Here is an 18,756-nt window from a genome sequence, read left to right on the forward strand (position 1 = left end):
CACTTGCAATGTCGGGAATATACCGTATACCATGCACATGCGGAAAAGTTTATGTCGGAATGACTGGACGATCCATCAACACCAGGATCAATGAGCATAAGCGACATTGTAGGTTGGGGCAGGTGGAGAAATTGGCCGTGGCAGAGCACGCACTCAATGAGACCGACCACGTAATAAAATTTGCTGACACGGAAGTTCTGGCTGTAGAGAAGCACTATCACATGCGCTTGTTCAGAGAAGCTGTAGAAATACAAATACACGCGAACAGTTTGAACAAGAAAGAGGAAAGCCTTAAGGTCAATGGATCCTGGCTTCCCGTACTGCAGCGAACGACCGTCGCAGGTAGCAAGAGGAGAACCGCACCGGAAATGACCGCGGAGAAGCCCTCGGACGTTGGCGCGCCAGGTACATATAGTCTGCGCCCGCGAGCTCGGCTCCAGTTCACCACCGGCAATGGAGGGTGAAGCTTTGACAATGCCAGCCACTCGTGCTGGCAAAACGTCAGAAAAATCATTAGATGAACGTCGGCCGAAGAACCCGAGACAGAAGCCAATAGGCAGTTTGTCAACAAGTGGCCACGAAAGCCTTAACAATTTTGTAGAACCGAATTTTCAGAATTGTGTGACCAACCACTAGAGGAACTAGGAAATCAGTTTACAAAATCCGGTTTTGGGAGCTCCGCATAAATATAGTGAACACGGACAAGATACACAGAGAGTTCGGGCTTAATCATGGTACCTCATTTACAACACTGCCAACCTCAGCAAGCAACTGCATGGCACCCGTTAGTGAATGCTTTGTGTTGTGCGTTGCTCATTGGTTTCTCTTCTCATTTTGGAATGAATGAAAAGGCTAATCCTGGTACATGAAAGAATTCAAATGTGGTCCTCAAAACACCAGAAGAGATCCAAATGTCCATCCCCTCTGGCAATCGTAGTTCTAGTTTACACTTGCAGCTGATTGCCAGTTTATAGTGTCTGCACTCTGCACTATACCAACCGGAAAACAAAACCTGTCAACTTACTTTGACAACACCAAAATTCTTCCTGTAATGTGCAAACAGGGTTATTTTTGGTTCTACTTCTATGGTAAGTACTCTGTCAGGTCTGACTGTAGTCTTGTCAAGTAAGGTGGGGTGGCTGTGACTGGCCACGAAAGGTTGAAATCAATATTCTGCCAATTTTGTAATTACTGACTTGGGTGAGGAAAGAAAAATAATGTTGAAAAACACCTTAAATCAGAGAAGCACTTTCTTCAACAGCGTGAAAATGAGGTTTCTTTTTCATTATTATAAGTATTGGCTTTTGGGACATACAGCCATCTATACCGCGGAAAGACGAAACAACAGCGTGTTACGACAATTCAGAGCATTCATTAGGGTCAAGTCATACACTGGTACGAAGTTACAGAGGCTTAGACTTGTCAGTGACACTGTGCAGGCAATTTCCATGTCAGTTATGATGGTACGAAGATAAGGTCAACACCCAGTTGCTGAGCAGAGAAAATCTCCAACCCAGATAGGAATCAAACCAGGGACCTTTCAGTTAGCAATCTGATACACTGACGCCACAGCTACCAAGATGGACGAAAATGCTGTCGATTCTCAACATATCAGTCATTTGTTGGAAGCTTAAACAGAGCTAGAAGAAACCATGTGGGGGGGATTCTGTCAAAGGTTTGCAAAAGCAGACATTACAGTCAAGAAGCTCCTAATCACCATTTTTCTTTGATGTATAAAGAGTCAATTTCAATGCATTAAGGCTTTGTCTTCAGGCACATAGCATGAAAACCTTTTTAATTTGTACTTCTAATCATTGAAAAACAAAAAAATTAGATTTAATAAGGATGGTTTGAAAAGTTCTTGCAATCACCACGAGAGGTCAGTGCTAGCGCAACAAGTTGTTCGTGTGATATTCATTGGACTGTTGGCTGTAAACACGTGCCATGTCAGTTCTCTTGGAAGAGAGCTGTGGCGGTGACGTGGCTCTGTTGTTGTTCCCACATAGTGATTTGCAAAGATGGAAGGGGGGGGGGAATCAAGATTCGAGCAGTGATTGAGTAGTTCGTAAAGAAAGGTATGAAAGCAAAGGACGTTCATGCCGATTTCCAGAATACACTGGGGGACTGTGCTCCTTTATATTCCACTGTTGCCAAGTGGACAAATGAATTTAAATTTGGTTGGGAGAGTTTAGATGATGATCCACACACTGGTTGGCCAAGATGTGTCACTACTCCAGAAATCATTGCAAAAGTGCACAAAATGGTCATGGAGGATCACCGATTGAAAGTGCACGAAATTGCTCGTGCTTGCCAGGTGTCATCGGAAAGGGGATATCACATTATAAAATAAAAAAAAATTATCTTCAAGATGGGCACCCCAACTCTTGACACTGGATCAAAAACGCATGAGAATGAACATATCAGAACAATGTTTGGCCCATTTTAGGAGAAACGAAAAAGCTTTTTTGCACTGGTTTGTGACCACAGATGAAACTTGGGTGCCCTACTATACCCCAGAGATAAAACAGCAGTCAAAGTAGTGGAAACATGCTGATTCTCTGCCACCAAAGAAAGCAAAGACAATCCCTTTGGCGGGAAAGGTCTTGGCATCAGTGTTCTGGGATGTGAAAGGGATTCTGTTTGTACATTATCTCCCCACTGAGTAAACAATTGCTGGAGAATACTGTGCTAACCTCCTGGACAAATTGCAATAAAATATACGCGAAAATGGCGAGGTTTAGCAAGGAAGAAAGTCCTCTTCCATCAAGACAATGGGCGCCTGCACACACATGCCATCGCCATGGCAAAATTCCACTAACTAAGGTATTAATTGTTGCCACACCTGCTTTATTCACCTGATATGGCTCCATCAGACTTCCATCTCTTCCCAAGACTGAAAATTTTTCTTGGTGGTCAAAGATTCACTTCAAACGAAGAATTGATAGCCGGAGTTTACAATTATTTTGCAGGCCTGGAGGAAACTCATTTTCGAGATGGGATCAAGGTACTGGAACATCGGATCGAGTGCATTAATCTACAAGGAGACGACACTGAAAAATAAAAAAAGTTTCAGTGGTGTAAGTACTTTATTTCTATTCTGTATTAAAAACTTTTCAAACCACCCCTCCATTATTTCACCAAAAACAGATACTACATTTTCAGGTCCTGAATCACTGATTCGAAAATTATAAAGTGCACCAACATTATATCCTACTGTGGCTACAGCACAGCAATTCTGATCAACCGAATATGTTGATGATTTCAAATTCTGGCATTGTTAAACAATGACAAGTTGAAAAGCAAAGACATGTCACCCAGTGTCCAGGATGAAAGGACCCCGAGTCTTACAATATTGCAGCGCCTGTGTTCAGAAGTAGGATGCAAAGTTCCTTCAGACTGAAGGAACAGGCACTGCAGTTACTATAGCCATTAAGAAACACTTGAGATGTATTCACAGCTGCAAATATTGACAAAACATTAGTGGTATAATGGAATGACGACAATGAAAATCTGTGCTGGACTGGGACTTGAATCCGTATTTTCCAGTTACCCATGAGCAGTCACCTTGCCATTTGGCTATCCAAGCATGACTCATGGTCAGACCCAAACTTCCATATGCCTCACCCATGTGTCTACGACCTGCACTCATACATTCATTATGTATATTCCTGTATGGGGGACACATTTTAATTGAAAGTCACTTGCCCATTATTGATGGACAAATACGAAATTGTAGTGCCTGTGTGCTTGAGTAGTACAATGCAAAGTTCCTTCAGACGTGCAGGCATATCCGAAGGAACTTTGTATTGTACTCCTGAACCACACAGGCACTACAATATCATATTTATTCATCAATAATGGGTAAGTGACTTTCGATTAAAATGTCTCCCCCATACAGGAATATACATAATGAATGTACAAGTGCAGGTCGTAGACACATAGTTGATGGCATATGGAAGTTTAGATATGGCTGTGAGTTGTGCTTGGATAGCCCAATGGTAAAGTGACCACTTGCGATAAGTGGGAAACCCAGGTTCAAGTTTCAGTCCAGCACAGACTCGTCAATATCTGCAACTGCACATACATTCCATGTAGAGATGAGTCTTTCTCATCTTACGATTTGGGTGATGTGGCCTCCCTTTTCAACATTCCCCAACACATCCCTCTCTCCTTGCCAAGGAAGGAACCAACATTTCTGAAAGCTAGGGTAGTGTGTCACTTGGTAGGACTACACAAATTCTTCACAAAGTATCACTTTCTGGTTTGAAGCATTAATATTGGTACAAATATAAAATCCTTCAAATGTGGCATAAATTTCTTGCTGGTTGTTACTTTTTCTCTGTGGTTCTGCATACATGATGTTTTAAAAAATGCTGTGCACATTTGCAATTCTTGCTTTATCAAGTCAACAAACTGAAAAACTAACATAGTTTCAAAGAAATCTGAGTTGTATCTACCCACCAACTTGGTACTCTTATTGACAAAAGGAAATAATTCCCATCCAACATTAGCAAATGCCTGTTTATTTCATAAGTGAATCAAGTGTATTGTACACAATAAGTGCCTAAAATATTTTCTGAAAAGCAAGGAGTAGAGGCAGGTCACAAGCAGGAGTATTTCTAGATCTTAATTCATTTAATTAGTTTTTGAAGAATAAGTCCCATACAAATATGATAGAATCTGCTTGTATCATCAACAATTGTGTCACACTACATAGTGTCGTGCATAATATCACAGTCATCACAGCATGGATATGGCAGTAAAGGAAATAACATTACCACATCAGAAACATGACATTAGAAAGGCAGGCGCAATGCATAATAAAACATGTAATTGAGTAACAATGTACAGCTACCTATTAAATGGTTTCTAATTATAGTAAGATAACAGCAATCATTCAATTTTCTGTTACTATCATACATTTCAGTGTCTCAGAATTTCAAATCATACCCTACAGATTACATTAAGCAGCACAACAACTTTAATTAATTTCTCTGACTGTTGCAAAACTTATACTTAGAAGACAAAAATCAGCTGTAATGTAGCTTAATGTACATTTTGTACAATTTGTAAATATGCAATCGAATCAGTCCCACAGTAAAATGCATACAGGATATTTTTACTTTACAGAATCAAATTATATATAGTCTCCCTATATACAATAATTACATTAACTCAACAGAAAACAAAAGTTTTCCAAAAATATTACATAATTTTATGAAACAATATCAATCTGTTTCATGATCGCAAAAAATTCAGTGTAACCTGAATTCGTCGTCTTCACAGTACTTTACTCAGTGTTTCAGAAACGAAAAAATAAGTATACAGTAATTAAAAACCCACTGCTGTTTACTAAATGTAGTAATACATTAAAGCCTATGCAATGAACTTCTTGACTGATTATGTAACAGTGTTTGAACTAATAAAATTATGTACTGTGTTATACAAGAAACTATTATAGATACAGTTCAAAGTCCACCCGCCTCGAAGTGTAAAATTGTCCATCCTGGCCACACTTGCGCACCCACACGTCACCTTTAAAATGCCCACTTTTAATCCACTGCAGCATCTGAGATGTGGTGTGAGGGCCATTGATCTCTGTGGCATTCTCTTCCAATTTGTACTCCCACATCAGTTCACCACCTGAAAAATCATTTCATTTCTTGAGTGTATTTCACATTAGTGGTGACACCATCACTGAACAGAAAGTAAAAGAAATATATAAATAACGTTGGAGATTAATTCGTCCTCTCTTCACTTTCCAAGGGCCTAAATCCAATTAATGCAAAAGAGAGAATGTAGCTCTCCAGCATCAGTTATCAGCTGTATCTGCTGTGCCAACCACATGGACTTCTCTTCTGAAAATGGAGATGCACTGAAGAACTGAAGTAACTATTAAAAGTAGTTACAAAGTGGTTGAGGTGGAAATGCCCCCAAAATGAAATTCCCCACTGCAATTGACTATGTCTGAAATGTAATTCCAATAAAGGATTCCACATTATCCCTATCAAGGCCAGATCTTACACAGTACTTAGTAGTAAACGGCCTAAACACCTGGGCATTCCAAGAACCACAGCTACTCACTCTATAACTACTAGCACAACTGATGCATTTTTCTTCATACATTCTCCACGCATCCAAAATCACACTAACCTAATCCTGCTCCAGTCTGTTTCCTTACTGGTACTCAGAAGATACCAGTATTCTTAGTAAAATGTTACTGGCTTGCGATACACAATGGTGGAGGAAAATAAATCATCAAAAGATTAACTTGTTTCAACTCTCCTGCCTGTTTTTTACAGTAATGTCCGAGTTAAAAGATAATTTATGGAAAAAGGAAACACACACACACACACACACACACACACACACACACACACAGAGCCAGCATTGAGACAAAAATATGGAAACACAAGAAATACATGCCTGAACATAGATGCAGATACTAACCAAGCCTGCAGGTTGCGCTGCTGCATTTGACAATGAATGGCACGTGTGCAATATCCTCAATACATTGCAAGAGTCGGTCATGGTCAGAACACTGTTCTGTGTATTGTGAGTGCATTATGTTGGAGCTAAGTTAAGATGAATGTGAGCAGGTTGTTGGTGCTCGTATGGAGGTTGCTTCTGTGGCTGAGGCAGTCAATGTATCTGGTGTTTTGAGAGGCAATGTACCACAGATTTATACTGCATACAAGGAAAGTCACAACACAGACCAAAGTGTGATGAGAGAACGTGATGGACGGTCGCTGAAGAGGGTTCAGATGAAAAATACGAGGATAACATCTGCAACAGTCAGTGCAGAACTGAATGTCACACTCATGAACACTGTCAGCACCAAAACAAGAAGAAAAAAGCTACACATGCACAGCAAGCTGGAAGTCCAAAACCACACATGATGATACAAATACCTGTAACAAGAAAACGGGGTGCTGAAGCCACAAAACATGGACTATGGAGCAACGGAAGAAATTCCTGTGGGCAAATGGGTCTTGTTTCACACTAATTCAAACTTCTGGCTGCGTTTTTGTCCCAAGAGTGGAACATGGCAGGGTTCGGTGATGATTTAGGCAACATATTGTGGTTTTCCATGGGGGCCCCTAATTGCTCTGCAAGGTCACATTACTGCCAAGGATTATGTGACTATTTTGGCTGACGAGGTCCATTCCTCGATACAATGTTTGTTGTGCAGGGGTGATGCTGTGTTCCAAGGCGACAGGGCTCCTGTTCACGCAGCTCACATTGTCCAGGACTTTCATGTGAGTACAAGGATCAATTATTCACACATCTCCCCTGACCCCACAGTCACCAGATCTCAATATCATCGAATCTTTGTGGTCTACTTTGCAGAGAGGGTGCGTGATTGCTATCTGCCTCTATTGTCGTTACCTGAACTTGCCACTATTTTGCAGGAAGAATGGTACAAGATGCCCTTGAAAACCAAACAAGACCAGTATTTATCCATTCTGAGATGGGTGCTTTTCCTAAACCATATTAGGCATTGCAGTTTGTCATGTTTTTGGTGTTGCCATATTTTTGTCCAGCCCCCTTACTTCCATCGTACTTTGTAATAAATATTGTCTCCTAACCTTACAGTACATTGCTAGCTGGATGTTATCGTGGCACTGAATTTTTCTCCTACAACTACTAAAAAAAAATTTAGGCACTTGACTTACCTCTCCCTTTGTAATGACAGTCAACAATACATAGTAGAAGCACTAAAGGGCCTATATAGAATTCATAATTCTAGGTCACAGAGTCTTCTTGAGAACCGATATATGAAGATGACTCAAATATAAACAGCAATTGCTCCAATGTATTGTACAAGCAGTTCCGAGAAGGATGGTGGAGTGGAGGGCTGAAGGTCAGAAATTGGAAACAGGTTCGGTTTGCTGCTGCACTCTATTCTGGCCTCAGTACAGCCATGTGCTGGGCTTAGTACAGCCATGAGTGAACAAGAGATACCTCTGTCTGTGACAAAGCAAGCTGGGATATTTTTACTTCTCCTCTTGTTATGCCATCTGCCTCCTTAAAATTCATTTTTTAATTAATTACCATTAACATATGTGAGTTAATCTGCATTTTTTAAAAAGAGAAAGGTCGGCCCTCAGTTTTAAAGAATATAACACAAGATCTAATTTTGTGCTTAGTTTTATGTACGTAATTGATTTTCTAATTTATTTTGACTATTCCTAGATAGTATCTTTTGTTATAGGGTGAAATTGGTAACTGTTTCGTAACTCAAATTCTATTTCAACGAAGAAATAAAGAAGGTGAACCAACACACGTTTCGCAATGTATTACCACAAAATTTTAAACCTATGATGGGTTAAACCCTCAGAGATATTCAATCTTTTGAAGGCATAGTTTGAGGGTGCTGCGCACTGTCCCCCAACTTTGTGTTTATTTAAGCCAGACAATTTAAGGGCAATTATAGAAAATGAAGTCAGACTCACCATCTAGGATCAAGTATCACAAATGACAACATCTGATAGCTTACTGAAAGTGATCGCTGGTACACTGTTGAAGAAATCACAGCAAAAGTGGGTATCAGCACTGAGAGTGCTCAGATCATTAACAGTTAACAGCTTGGCTTTAGAAAAATCAGAGCTTAATGAGTTCCAAATTTGTTAACAGAACAGTAAATCAGGTCAAGTTGGAGATCTGCGAGACTTCTGAATTAGTTACAGCAAGAAGGGGAGGATTTTTTGAAGTGTACTGTCACATGATGACACACGGGACCATCATTATGCACCAGAACCCAAAAAGACAAGTAAAGAGTGGTACCCAATAAAGATCATCTGGAAAAGTTCTTATGGCTGCATTTCTTTTACTACTGTGTAACTCATTGATTCTCTGTAACTCATTGATTCTCTTCATGAATGACATTGGTGAATGCAGCTTACTATAACCAGTTGTTTATGTCAGAAAATGCCACTGACAGAAACAAAAGTTGAGGTACATGCAGATGTCACCCTTCTCCATGACAATACTAAGCCCCACACCACAAATTTGACAAGGGGAATGTGGAGGGCATCCACTAAGAAACCCTTAACACCCTCCCTAAAGTCCCGCCTGACTATTTTCTGTTTGCATCCATTAAAGAATCACTTGGAGGGAAATGATTTGTAAACAATGAAGACATCAAGGAGTGTGTGCACAACTGGTTGAGGACGTACCCCACACTTTTTGTGAACAAGGAATGTTCAAGCTTCTGACTTACTGGTAAAAGTGTGTAGAGCATGCCGAAGGATTTAGAGAAAAACCGAACTTATCAATTGTGACAATGATTAGTAAATAAACAAATAAAAATTATCACCACTTACATTTTAGTCATTCTCATGTAAACATGAAAACACAATGTTACTTACAGAACTGATTCACATTTTGTATTCTGCAGGTTCTTGAAACTCTTTTAGTAGGCTTTCTTGGGATAGTTTACGTCTACCTTCAACAGTTTGCCACTTCAGTTTCTTCAGCATCTCTGTGACACTCTCCCACAGGCCAAACAAACCAGTGACCATTTGTGCTGCCATTATCTGTATATGTTCAACATCCCCTGTTAGTCCTATTTGGTACAGGTTCCACATACTTAAGCAATATTCTAGAATGGGTTGCACAAGTGATTGTAAGCAATTTCCTTTGTAGGTTGATTGCACTTCTCCAGTATTGTACCAGTACTGTACCGAGTGAGGTGGCACAGTGGTTAGCATATGGGACTCGGATTTGGGAGGACTATGGTTCAAACCCTTGCCTGGCCTTCCAGATTTAGGTTTTCTGTGATTTCCCTAAATCCCTCCAGGCAAATGTTGAGATGGTTCCTTTCAAAGGGCATGACCGATTTCCTGCTCCTTTCTTGGCACAATCTGAGCATGTGCTTCATCTCTAATGACCTCGATGTTGACATTAAATTCAATGTTCGTTCCTTTCTTGCAGTATTCTACCAATAAAATGAAAGACTACCACCTGTTTTATCCACGACTGAGTCTACGTGATCATTCCATTTTATTTTCCTACAAAGTGCTACACCCAGGTATTCGTAAGAGTTGGCTGATTCCAACTGTGTCTATTGATACTAAAGTCATAGGATATTTTTGCATATTTTTGTTTGTTAAATGCACAATTTTACATTTATGAATGTTTAAAGCAAACTGCCAATCTTTGCACCCCTCTGAAATGTTATCAAGTTCTGACTGAACATTTATGCAGCTTCTTTCAGACAGTACTTCATTACAGATAACTGTCATCATCTGCAAAAAGTCTGAAAGTTACTAGTAATATAGTCCACATCATTAATATATAACATGACAGCAAGGGACCTAACACTCTTCCCTGGAGCACACTCAAAGTTACTTTTACAATTGATGATGACTCCCCACCCAATGTGACATGCTGCGCCCTCCCTATCAAAAAATCTTCAATCCAGTCTCCCTTAAAACCCACATCCTTTAGTCTTTCCCTCTCCTTCCCTCTTTCCTGATGAAGCAACCATTGGTTGCGAAAGCTTGAATTTTGTGTGTATGTTTGTGTTTGTTTATGTGTCTATCGACATGCCAGCGCTTTCTTTTGGTAAGTCACATCATCTTTGTTTTTAGATATACAGTCATAAATTTGATACACCATATGATCATACTTTTGACAATAAGTTTAGATCTACTGACTCAAACACTTTTTGGAAATCAAGAAATACTGCCTATCCAAAGCTCTCAGTGTGTCATGACAGAAGTGTAAGTTGAGTTTTGAGTGATCGATGTTTTCACGGGCTAAGCTTGTTGGCAGAGAGAAGTCACAAGATACCTCACTATGTTTGAGCTCTCAGAGTATGTTCTACTATTGTACAACAAACTGACATCAAGGATCTAACGCCATCTTCAGATCAGTATTGCAGTATAAGAAATCCTGTAACATAGATGTGCATTCACTGTCTTGACAATGCACGAAATTTTGTGTTACAGGGCTTCTTATGTTGCAACAATGAATAGAATATTTCTGTAGGTCACAGATGAAATCAGCATTTGTAAAAATAAAACCCACTATTGTCACCTGATTACATAAAAAATGGGAAAAAGTTTAAACAGTGGCATAGTTTTGGACAAATTTGCAACACATTACTTCATTACTGTGACTTGTTACAATTGTGATCAGTCCTCACTTGAATTATAATTTTTTGCACTTCTTCCACTTTTTTTTTCTAATTGTCAATGCATATGCAGTAATGGAAACTTGTTCATTTTTAGCCCTGAGAGTAGAGACCCGGAACACACTGATACAGAACAATACAGAAAACAAAGTACGAAGAATGTAAAAGACAACTGACATAACATTTTACATCTCAATTTCAATCCATTCTCCTGCATTATACCTCCATTATGAGAGAGGAACTACTTAAGACACACTTTATACTCTGAAATCAAGGAAGTTTCTGCACAGAGTACATGAAGCTGTTGGAAACTGGTGTCTGCACTGTTGTATTCTAGTTTTCAATTGACCAATAATTAAAATGTGAAACAAATACTAACAAAGAGATAGAGGGGCTGGCCAGTACTTACCTCAGCTCAGTACAGCCGATAGATACACACAAAACAGAACTGAAAATTTACATTCCTAGCTTTCGGAACTTTGTTCCTTCATCAGGGAGGAGAGAGGGGAAAAAAGGGAAGAAGGGAAAGTGGATTCAGTTACTCACAACCCAGGTTATGAAGCAACAGGGAAAGGTAAACAGGGAGGGTAGCAAGGATGGAGGCATGGTTGTCAGAGGGAAGCCAAAGATATTCTACTGTAAGTACTGTGCCAGCTTCAAACCAGAGAGGATGCATACAGAAGTAAAGAGGTATATAGTATAAAGATAAACACAACTATGTAGGATAAGAAGATGCGTGAATGGCTAAAGAGGAAAGGGAAAGAGGAGAAGACTGAAGAGTGAATGGGAGTGAGGTTGTTTAACGTAGGTTCAGTCCAGGGGGATGGCGGGATGAAAGGATGTGTTGGAGTGCAAGAACTATGTAGGATAAGAAGATGCGTGAATGGCTAAAGAGGAAAGGGAAAGAGGAGAAGAAGAAGAACCTCACTCCCATTCACTCTTCAGTCTTCTCCTCTTTCCCTTTCCTCTTTAGCCATTCACGCATCTTCTTATCCTACAATAATTAAAATGCATATTTCAAAAGTGTTGGCGAAGTCAGGGGGATCAAACAGCACAAAACAAAGACTCAATCATAAGACAATTAAAGAAATTCCAGCAGCTTTCAATTTTCACATCCTCAGTGCTGTGATAGTGTTGACAGCACTGAGTCAGTTGAACAAGAGGGATGTGGGCCATCTCTGCCCACGTTGCCTGAAGTGCTTGATGGTAATTAAAATAGAATGATTCAACACTATTCCTTTCTGGCCTCAAATTGGTCAATAAAAAATACGAGGAAAATAAATAAAAAAGCTTGCAACATTGAAAGCACAGGAACTGCCATAAATAAGTATTTTAAAAGTTTAAAGTATACACCTTGCAAAAAGAGCAACAATGTAATGTTTTATGCTTTGTTCCATCCATACTTCTTTCCATATGAAGCCCACTAACCATTAACAGATTTGCGTTTTGGCAGCCATCGTCCCTTATAATATTACCATTCCGCGGACAACGCATCTGCAGTGATGACAATTCAAGAATTCCCTGGCCCAGTATGGTCATAGTCTCACTAGGAGCATTGCAGAAAAGCACTATCCCCCAAACCTAGTCCGCAAACGATTTTCCATTCCATAGTCTGATACACCACTAATCTCGCATCACCCAATATCATCCTGTACTGGAACAAATGAACAATGTTCTTTGCCAGCATTTTGAATACCATCATGCTCAGTTATGAGGGACAGTCTACTCACAATCCTTCCTGCCCTTCCTAAAGTGGTATTCCACTGCCCACCCAACCTACATGATATCCCAGTCCTTCCCTAAGCCATGACCAGTCCCAACCCCTGCCACATTGATAAAATACCTATGTAGAAAGGTGGTGGTGCCACAAGCAGACAATATAGAGCCTCCAGGGCTTGGTTAAAGAATGGGAGGAATATTGGGGTAGAAGTCCCACCAATGACAAGACAACTGGAGAGGGAATATAACTTAATTGGACAGGAAGAAGAGTTGAAATCACATATTTAGTGAAACCAAGGAAACTCAAATCTCTCTCACTGGATGAGGATTCGAGCTACACTCTCACAAACATAACATTACTATCTTAACAATTGTTATACCTTGCTCAAAATTAGCAGTGGTGCATATGTAATAACCTAAAAAACTGCTGCTCATAAAACTACACATCTAATGCTTAAGAGGACATTACCACACAACAGGAATCTGACAATCCTACTAGGTTGTTATACAATAACTTAACCTTTCAGAAATAACAAAGACTGGAGCACAGAATAGCAGCAAAATTGTGCACAAGGCTACTGCAGGTAGCTGGGACACCTGAATGTTATCATGGTCAGTATTTGGGCACATAACTAAGTAGCACCAGATTACCTTACAGTTAGTGAAAAGGTATGCTTCCAGGGCTTATCAGAAGTTCTGAAAGTACCCCAGTAAAAGTACTACTGCCAATGCCTGGGATTAACATTTTAGACATATTGGTAGAATACCATGACACAATATAGTGGCCCCAGTGTGCCACATCAACCGATGTGAAGTCTTAAGTCTGATAATGATTAATAAACAACTGAGATCTTGTGGGTGGAAGAATAACAGCGAGATTACAGAGTACACTACATCATAAAGCATCTGAGAATTAAACAACACTAACCTCACAGAGAGTTGGGGAGAGGCTTCAGGACAGTGTAAAATAATGTTATTGACACAGTTCATGTACGTACCTATTGTATAGGACTACGCTACACTTAGCTAGTATAAAAAGAGAGATTGTAAAATACTTCCTTTCTTATTCCTGCTTAGATTACCTGAGGACGCACCTAAACCGGTGTGAAACTGGTCTTGATTTAAATAAAAAGATTTCTCCAGCCAGAGCAGTGTTTCTTGCCTTCTTGTAAAAATGTAATCAGACTAAACCCAAGAATGGCACAATTCACTATCTCATGGGTCACAATCTCCACCTGTAATATTTATATCAAAATGAAAGAGTGAAATCTGTTATCTAAAGTACACTGTACAGAGAGAGACTTTCCCACAGAGCTGGGACACACCAAGACTAATATGGGACGTACCAACAGTTTTTTTATTCTACAACTTCTTGTCTTTATCACTTTCCTCTCTGTCTCCAAACCCACCCCCCACCCCACCCCCAAAAAAAGGAAAAAAATCTGCTTTTCTGCTCTCCTCACAATTCTCAATTGCATAAATCACTCCATTTATCCTTTATCTCACTCTTGTTGTTGTGGTCTTCAGTCCTGAGACTGGTTTGATGCAGCTCTCCATGCTACTCTAACCTGTGCAAGCTTCTTCATCTCCCAGTAACTACTACAACCTACATCCTTCTAAATCTGCTTAGTGTACTCATCTCTTGGTCTCCCTCTACGATTTTTACCCTCCACGCTGCCCTCCAATACTAAATTGGTGATCCCTTGATGCCTCAGAGCATGTCCTACCAACCAATCCCTTCTTCTAGTCAAGTTGTGCCACAAACTCCTCTTCTCCCCAATCCTATTCAATACCTCCTCATTAGTTATGTGTTCTACCCATCTAATCTTCAGCATTCTTCTGTAGCACCACATTTCGAAAGCTTCAATTCTCTTCTTGTCTAAACTATTTATCATCCACGTTTCACTTCCATACATGGCTACACTCCATACAAATACTTTCAGAAGCGACTTCCTGACACTTAAATCTATACTCGATGTTAACAAATTTCTCTTCTTCAGAAACGCTTTCCGTGCCATTGCCAGTCTACATTTTATATCCTCTCTACTTCAGCCATCATCAGTTATTTTGTTCCCCAAATAGCAAAACTCCTTTACTACTTTAAGTGTCTCATTTCCTAATCTAATCCCCTCAGCATCACCCGATTTAATCTGACTACATTCCATTATCCTCGTTTTGCTTTTGTTGATGTTCATCTTATACCCTCCTTTCAAGACACTGTCCATTCCAGAATGAGATTTTCACTCTGCAGCGGAGTGTGCGCTGATATGAAACTTCCTGGCAGATTAAAACTGTGTGCCCGACCGAGACTCGAACTCGGGACCTCTGCCTTTCGCGGGCAAGTGCTCTACCAACTGAGCTACCGAAGCACGACTCATGCCCGGTACTCACAGCTTTACTTCTGCCAGTACCTCGTCTCCTACCTTCCAAACTTTACAGAAGCTCTTCTGCGCAGGAGAGCTTCTGTAAAGTTTGGAAGGTAGGAGACGAGGTACTGGCAGAAGTAAAGCTGTGAGTACCGGGCGTGAGTCGTGCTTCGGTAGCTCAGTTGGTAGAGCACTTGCCCGCAAAAGGCAAAGGTCCCGAGTTCGAGTCTCGGTCGGGCACACAGTTTTAATCTGCCAGGAAGTTTCACTGTCCATTCCGTTCAACTGCTCTTCCAAGTCCTTTGCTGTCTCTGACAGAATTACAATATCATCGGCAAACCTCAAAGTTTTTATTTCCTCTCCATGAATTTTAATACCAACTCCGAATTTTTCTTCTGTTTCCTTCACTGCTTGCTCAATGTACAGATTGAACAACATCGGGGAGAGGCTACAACCCTCCCTCACTCCCTTCCCAACCACTGCTTCCCTTTCACGCCCCTCAACTCTTATAACTGCCATTTGGTTTCTATACACATTGTAAATAGCCTTTCGCTCCCTATATTTTACCCCTGCCACCTTCAGAATTTGAAAGAGGGTATTCCAGTCAACATTGTCAAAAGCTTTCTCTAAGTCTACAAATGCTAGAAACATAGGTCTGCCTTTCCTTAATCTAGCTTCTAAGATAAGTCGCAGGGTCAGTATTGCCTCACGTGTTCCAATATTTCTACGGAATCCAAACTGATCTTCCCCTAGGTCGGCTTCTACTAGTTTTTCCATTCATCTATAAAGAATTCGCGTTAGTATTTTGCAGCTGTGACTTATTAAACTGATAGTTTGGTAATTTTCACGTCTGTCAACACCTGCTTTCTTTGGGATTGGAATTATTACGTTCTTCATGAAGTCTGAGGGTATTTCGCCTGTCTCATACATCTTGCTCACCAGATGGTACACCAGATGGTAGAGTTTTGTCAGGACTGGCTCTGCCAGGCCGTCAATAGTTCTAACGGAGTGTTGTCTACTCCCGGGGCCTTGTTTCGACTCAGGTCTTTCAGTGCTCTGTCAAACTCTTCACGCAGTATCGTATCTCCCATTTCATCTTCATCTACATCCTCTTCCATTTCCATAATATTGTCCTCAAGTACATTGCCCTTGTATAGACCCTCTAATACTCCTTCCATCTTTCTGCTTTCCCTTCTTTGCTTAGAACTGGGTTTCCATCTGAGCTCTTTATATTCATACAAGTGGTTCTCCTTCCTCCAAAGGTCTCTTTAATTTTCCTGTAAGCAGTATCTATCTTACCACTAGTGAGATAAGCCTTTACATCCTTACATTTATCCTCTAGCCATCCTGCTTAGCCATTTTGCACTTCCTGTCAATCTCATTTTTGAGACATTTGTATTCCTTTTTGCCTGCTTCATTTACAGCATTTTTATATTTTCTCCTTTCATCAATTAAATTCAATATTTCTTCTGTTACCCAAGGATTTCTACTAGCCCTCGTCTTTTTATCTACTTGATCCTCTGCTGCCTTCACTACTTCATCCCTGAAAGCTACCCATTCTTCTTCTACTGTATTTCTTTCCCCCATTCCTGCCATTTGTTCCCTTACGCTCTCCCTGAAACTCTGTACAACCTCTGGTTCAGTCAGTTTATCCAGGTCCCATCTCCTTAAATTCCCACCTTTTTAGTGTTTCTTCAGTTTTAATCTACAGTTCATAACCAATAGATTGTGGTCAGAGTCCACATCTGCTCCTGGAAATGTCTTACAATTTAAGACCTTGTTCCTAAATCTCTGTCTTACTATTATATAATCTATCTGAAATCTGTCAGTATCTCCAGGCTTCTTCCATGTATACAACCTTCTTTTATGATTCTTGAACGAAGTGTTAGCTATGATTAAGTTGTGCTCTGTGCAAAATTCTACCAGGCGCCTTCCTCTTTCATTTCTTTCCCCCAATCCATATTCACCTACTACGTTTCCTTCTCTCTCTTTTCCTACTCTCGAATTCCAGTCACCCATGAGTATTAAATTTTCGTCTCCCTTCACTACCTGAATAATTTCTTTTATCTCATCATACATTTCATCAATTTCTTCGTCATCTGCAGAGCTAGTTGGCATATAAACTTGTACTACTGTAGTAGGCATGGGCTTCGTGTCTATCTTGGCCACAATAATGCGTTCACTATGCGGTTTGTAGTAGCTTACCCGCATTCCTATTTTTTTTTTTATTCATTATTAAACCTACTCCTGCATTACCCCTATTTGACTTTGTATTTATAAACCTGTATTCGCATGACCAAAAGTCTTGTTCCTCCTGCCACCAAACTTCACTAATTCCCATTATATCTAACTTTAACCTATCTATTTCCCTTTTTAAATTTTCTAACCCACCTGCCCAATTAAGGGATCTGCATTCCACGCTCCGATCCATAGAACACCAGTTTTCTTTCTCCTGATAATGACGTCCTCTTGAGTAGTCCCCGCCCGGAGACCCGAATGGGGGACTATTTTACCTCCGGAATATTTTACCCAAGAGGACGCCATCGTCATTAACCATACAGTACAGCTGCATGCCTTCGGGAAAAATTACGTCTGTAGTTTCCCCTTGCTTTCAACCGTTCACAGTACCAGCACAGCAAGGCCATTTTGGTTAGTGTTACGAGGCCAGATCAGTCACTCATCGAGACTGTTGCCCCTGTAACTACCGCAAAGACTGCTGCCCCTCTTCAGGAACCACGCATTTGTCTGGCCTCTCAACAGATACCCCTCCGTTGTGGTTGCACCTACGGTACGGCTATCTGTATCATTGAGGTACGCAAGCCTCCCCACCAACGGCAAGGTCCATGGTTCATGGACCTTCTTAATTTTTCTTTATTTCTCACCCTGTCCTATCATCTCTGGACTTCTCTCTCCCTCATGCTTTCCCCTTCATATGTGCTTCCCTCTTCATTACTAAGGGGAAGTCCCTCTCAACCAGAGGTCTAAGCGATCTATCGCTACTATACAACTTCTCCAAACCTATCCCCTTTTCCTATAGAGGAAGAAACTATCAGTTCCAAAAGCTATATATCATTTTTCTGTACTTTTATGTGTGTCTAATGGCAGTATTTGGAATTTTGTCTCCTGAAGCTAAGTACTGGCCGTGTTGTTCTTTTACAGTTCACAAAAGTATTTTTTTTTTCCTTTTTATATACAATTTTTCTTTCACATAAAATCAGCCTGTTTTATAACATTCTCATACTATCGTGCTATCGTCCATGAGACCTAAGTGGATTTCTCCTCTAATTCTTTCTCTCTCCTTTTCCAAGTACAGTCTGGGTGATCTATCACTGCTGCAAATCAACAGTATTTCTCTTTTATATTTGTCATAGTCTCACTGTAGGCTACTCTTCCCAATGTTTTATCTCATAATCAATAAATGTAGCAATTAAACTTCACACAGCATACACAAACTAAACTTTATAAACACTGTGAAAAGGCTGCCAGTGATTTTGTGAGCAGGTTTAATATTTGTAAAATATTTCTAGCTGT

At 40.3% G+C, this 18,756-nt stretch overlaps 1 protein-coding gene and 1 non-coding gene across 3 annotated transcripts in view; one reads left to right on the forward strand and one right to left on the reverse strand.

The window, feature by feature from the left end:
* Positions 1-4,616: 4,616 nt before the first annotated feature.
* LOC126418505 (CD2 antigen cytoplasmic tail-binding protein 2 homolog) overlaps positions 4,617-18,756 on the reverse strand; it is a 90,969-nt gene continuing 76,829 nt past the window's right edge. For both annotated transcript variants that reach the window (XM_050085296.1, XM_050085297.1), the window contains one exon: positions 4,617-5,643. In XM_050085296.1, coding sequence (XP_049941253.1) covers positions 5,456-5,643 — 188 coding nt within the window. In that variant the 3' untranslated portion in view covers positions 4,617-5,455. The remainder of the gene's footprint in view (positions 5,644-18,756) is intronic.
* On the forward strand, positions 15,392-15,466 carry Trnal-caa (transfer RNA leucine (anticodon CAA)). Its single transcript has one exon. It is a non-coding gene; the product is annotated as a tRNA-Leu (tRNA).

The sequence above is a fragment of the Schistocerca serialis genome, chromosome 9 (genome assembly GCF_023864345.2).
Source record: "Schistocerca serialis cubense isolate TAMUIC-IGC-003099 chromosome 9, iqSchSeri2.2, whole genome shotgun sequence".
Lineage (NCBI taxonomy): Eukaryota > Metazoa > Arthropoda > Insecta > Orthoptera > Acrididae > Schistocerca > Schistocerca serialis.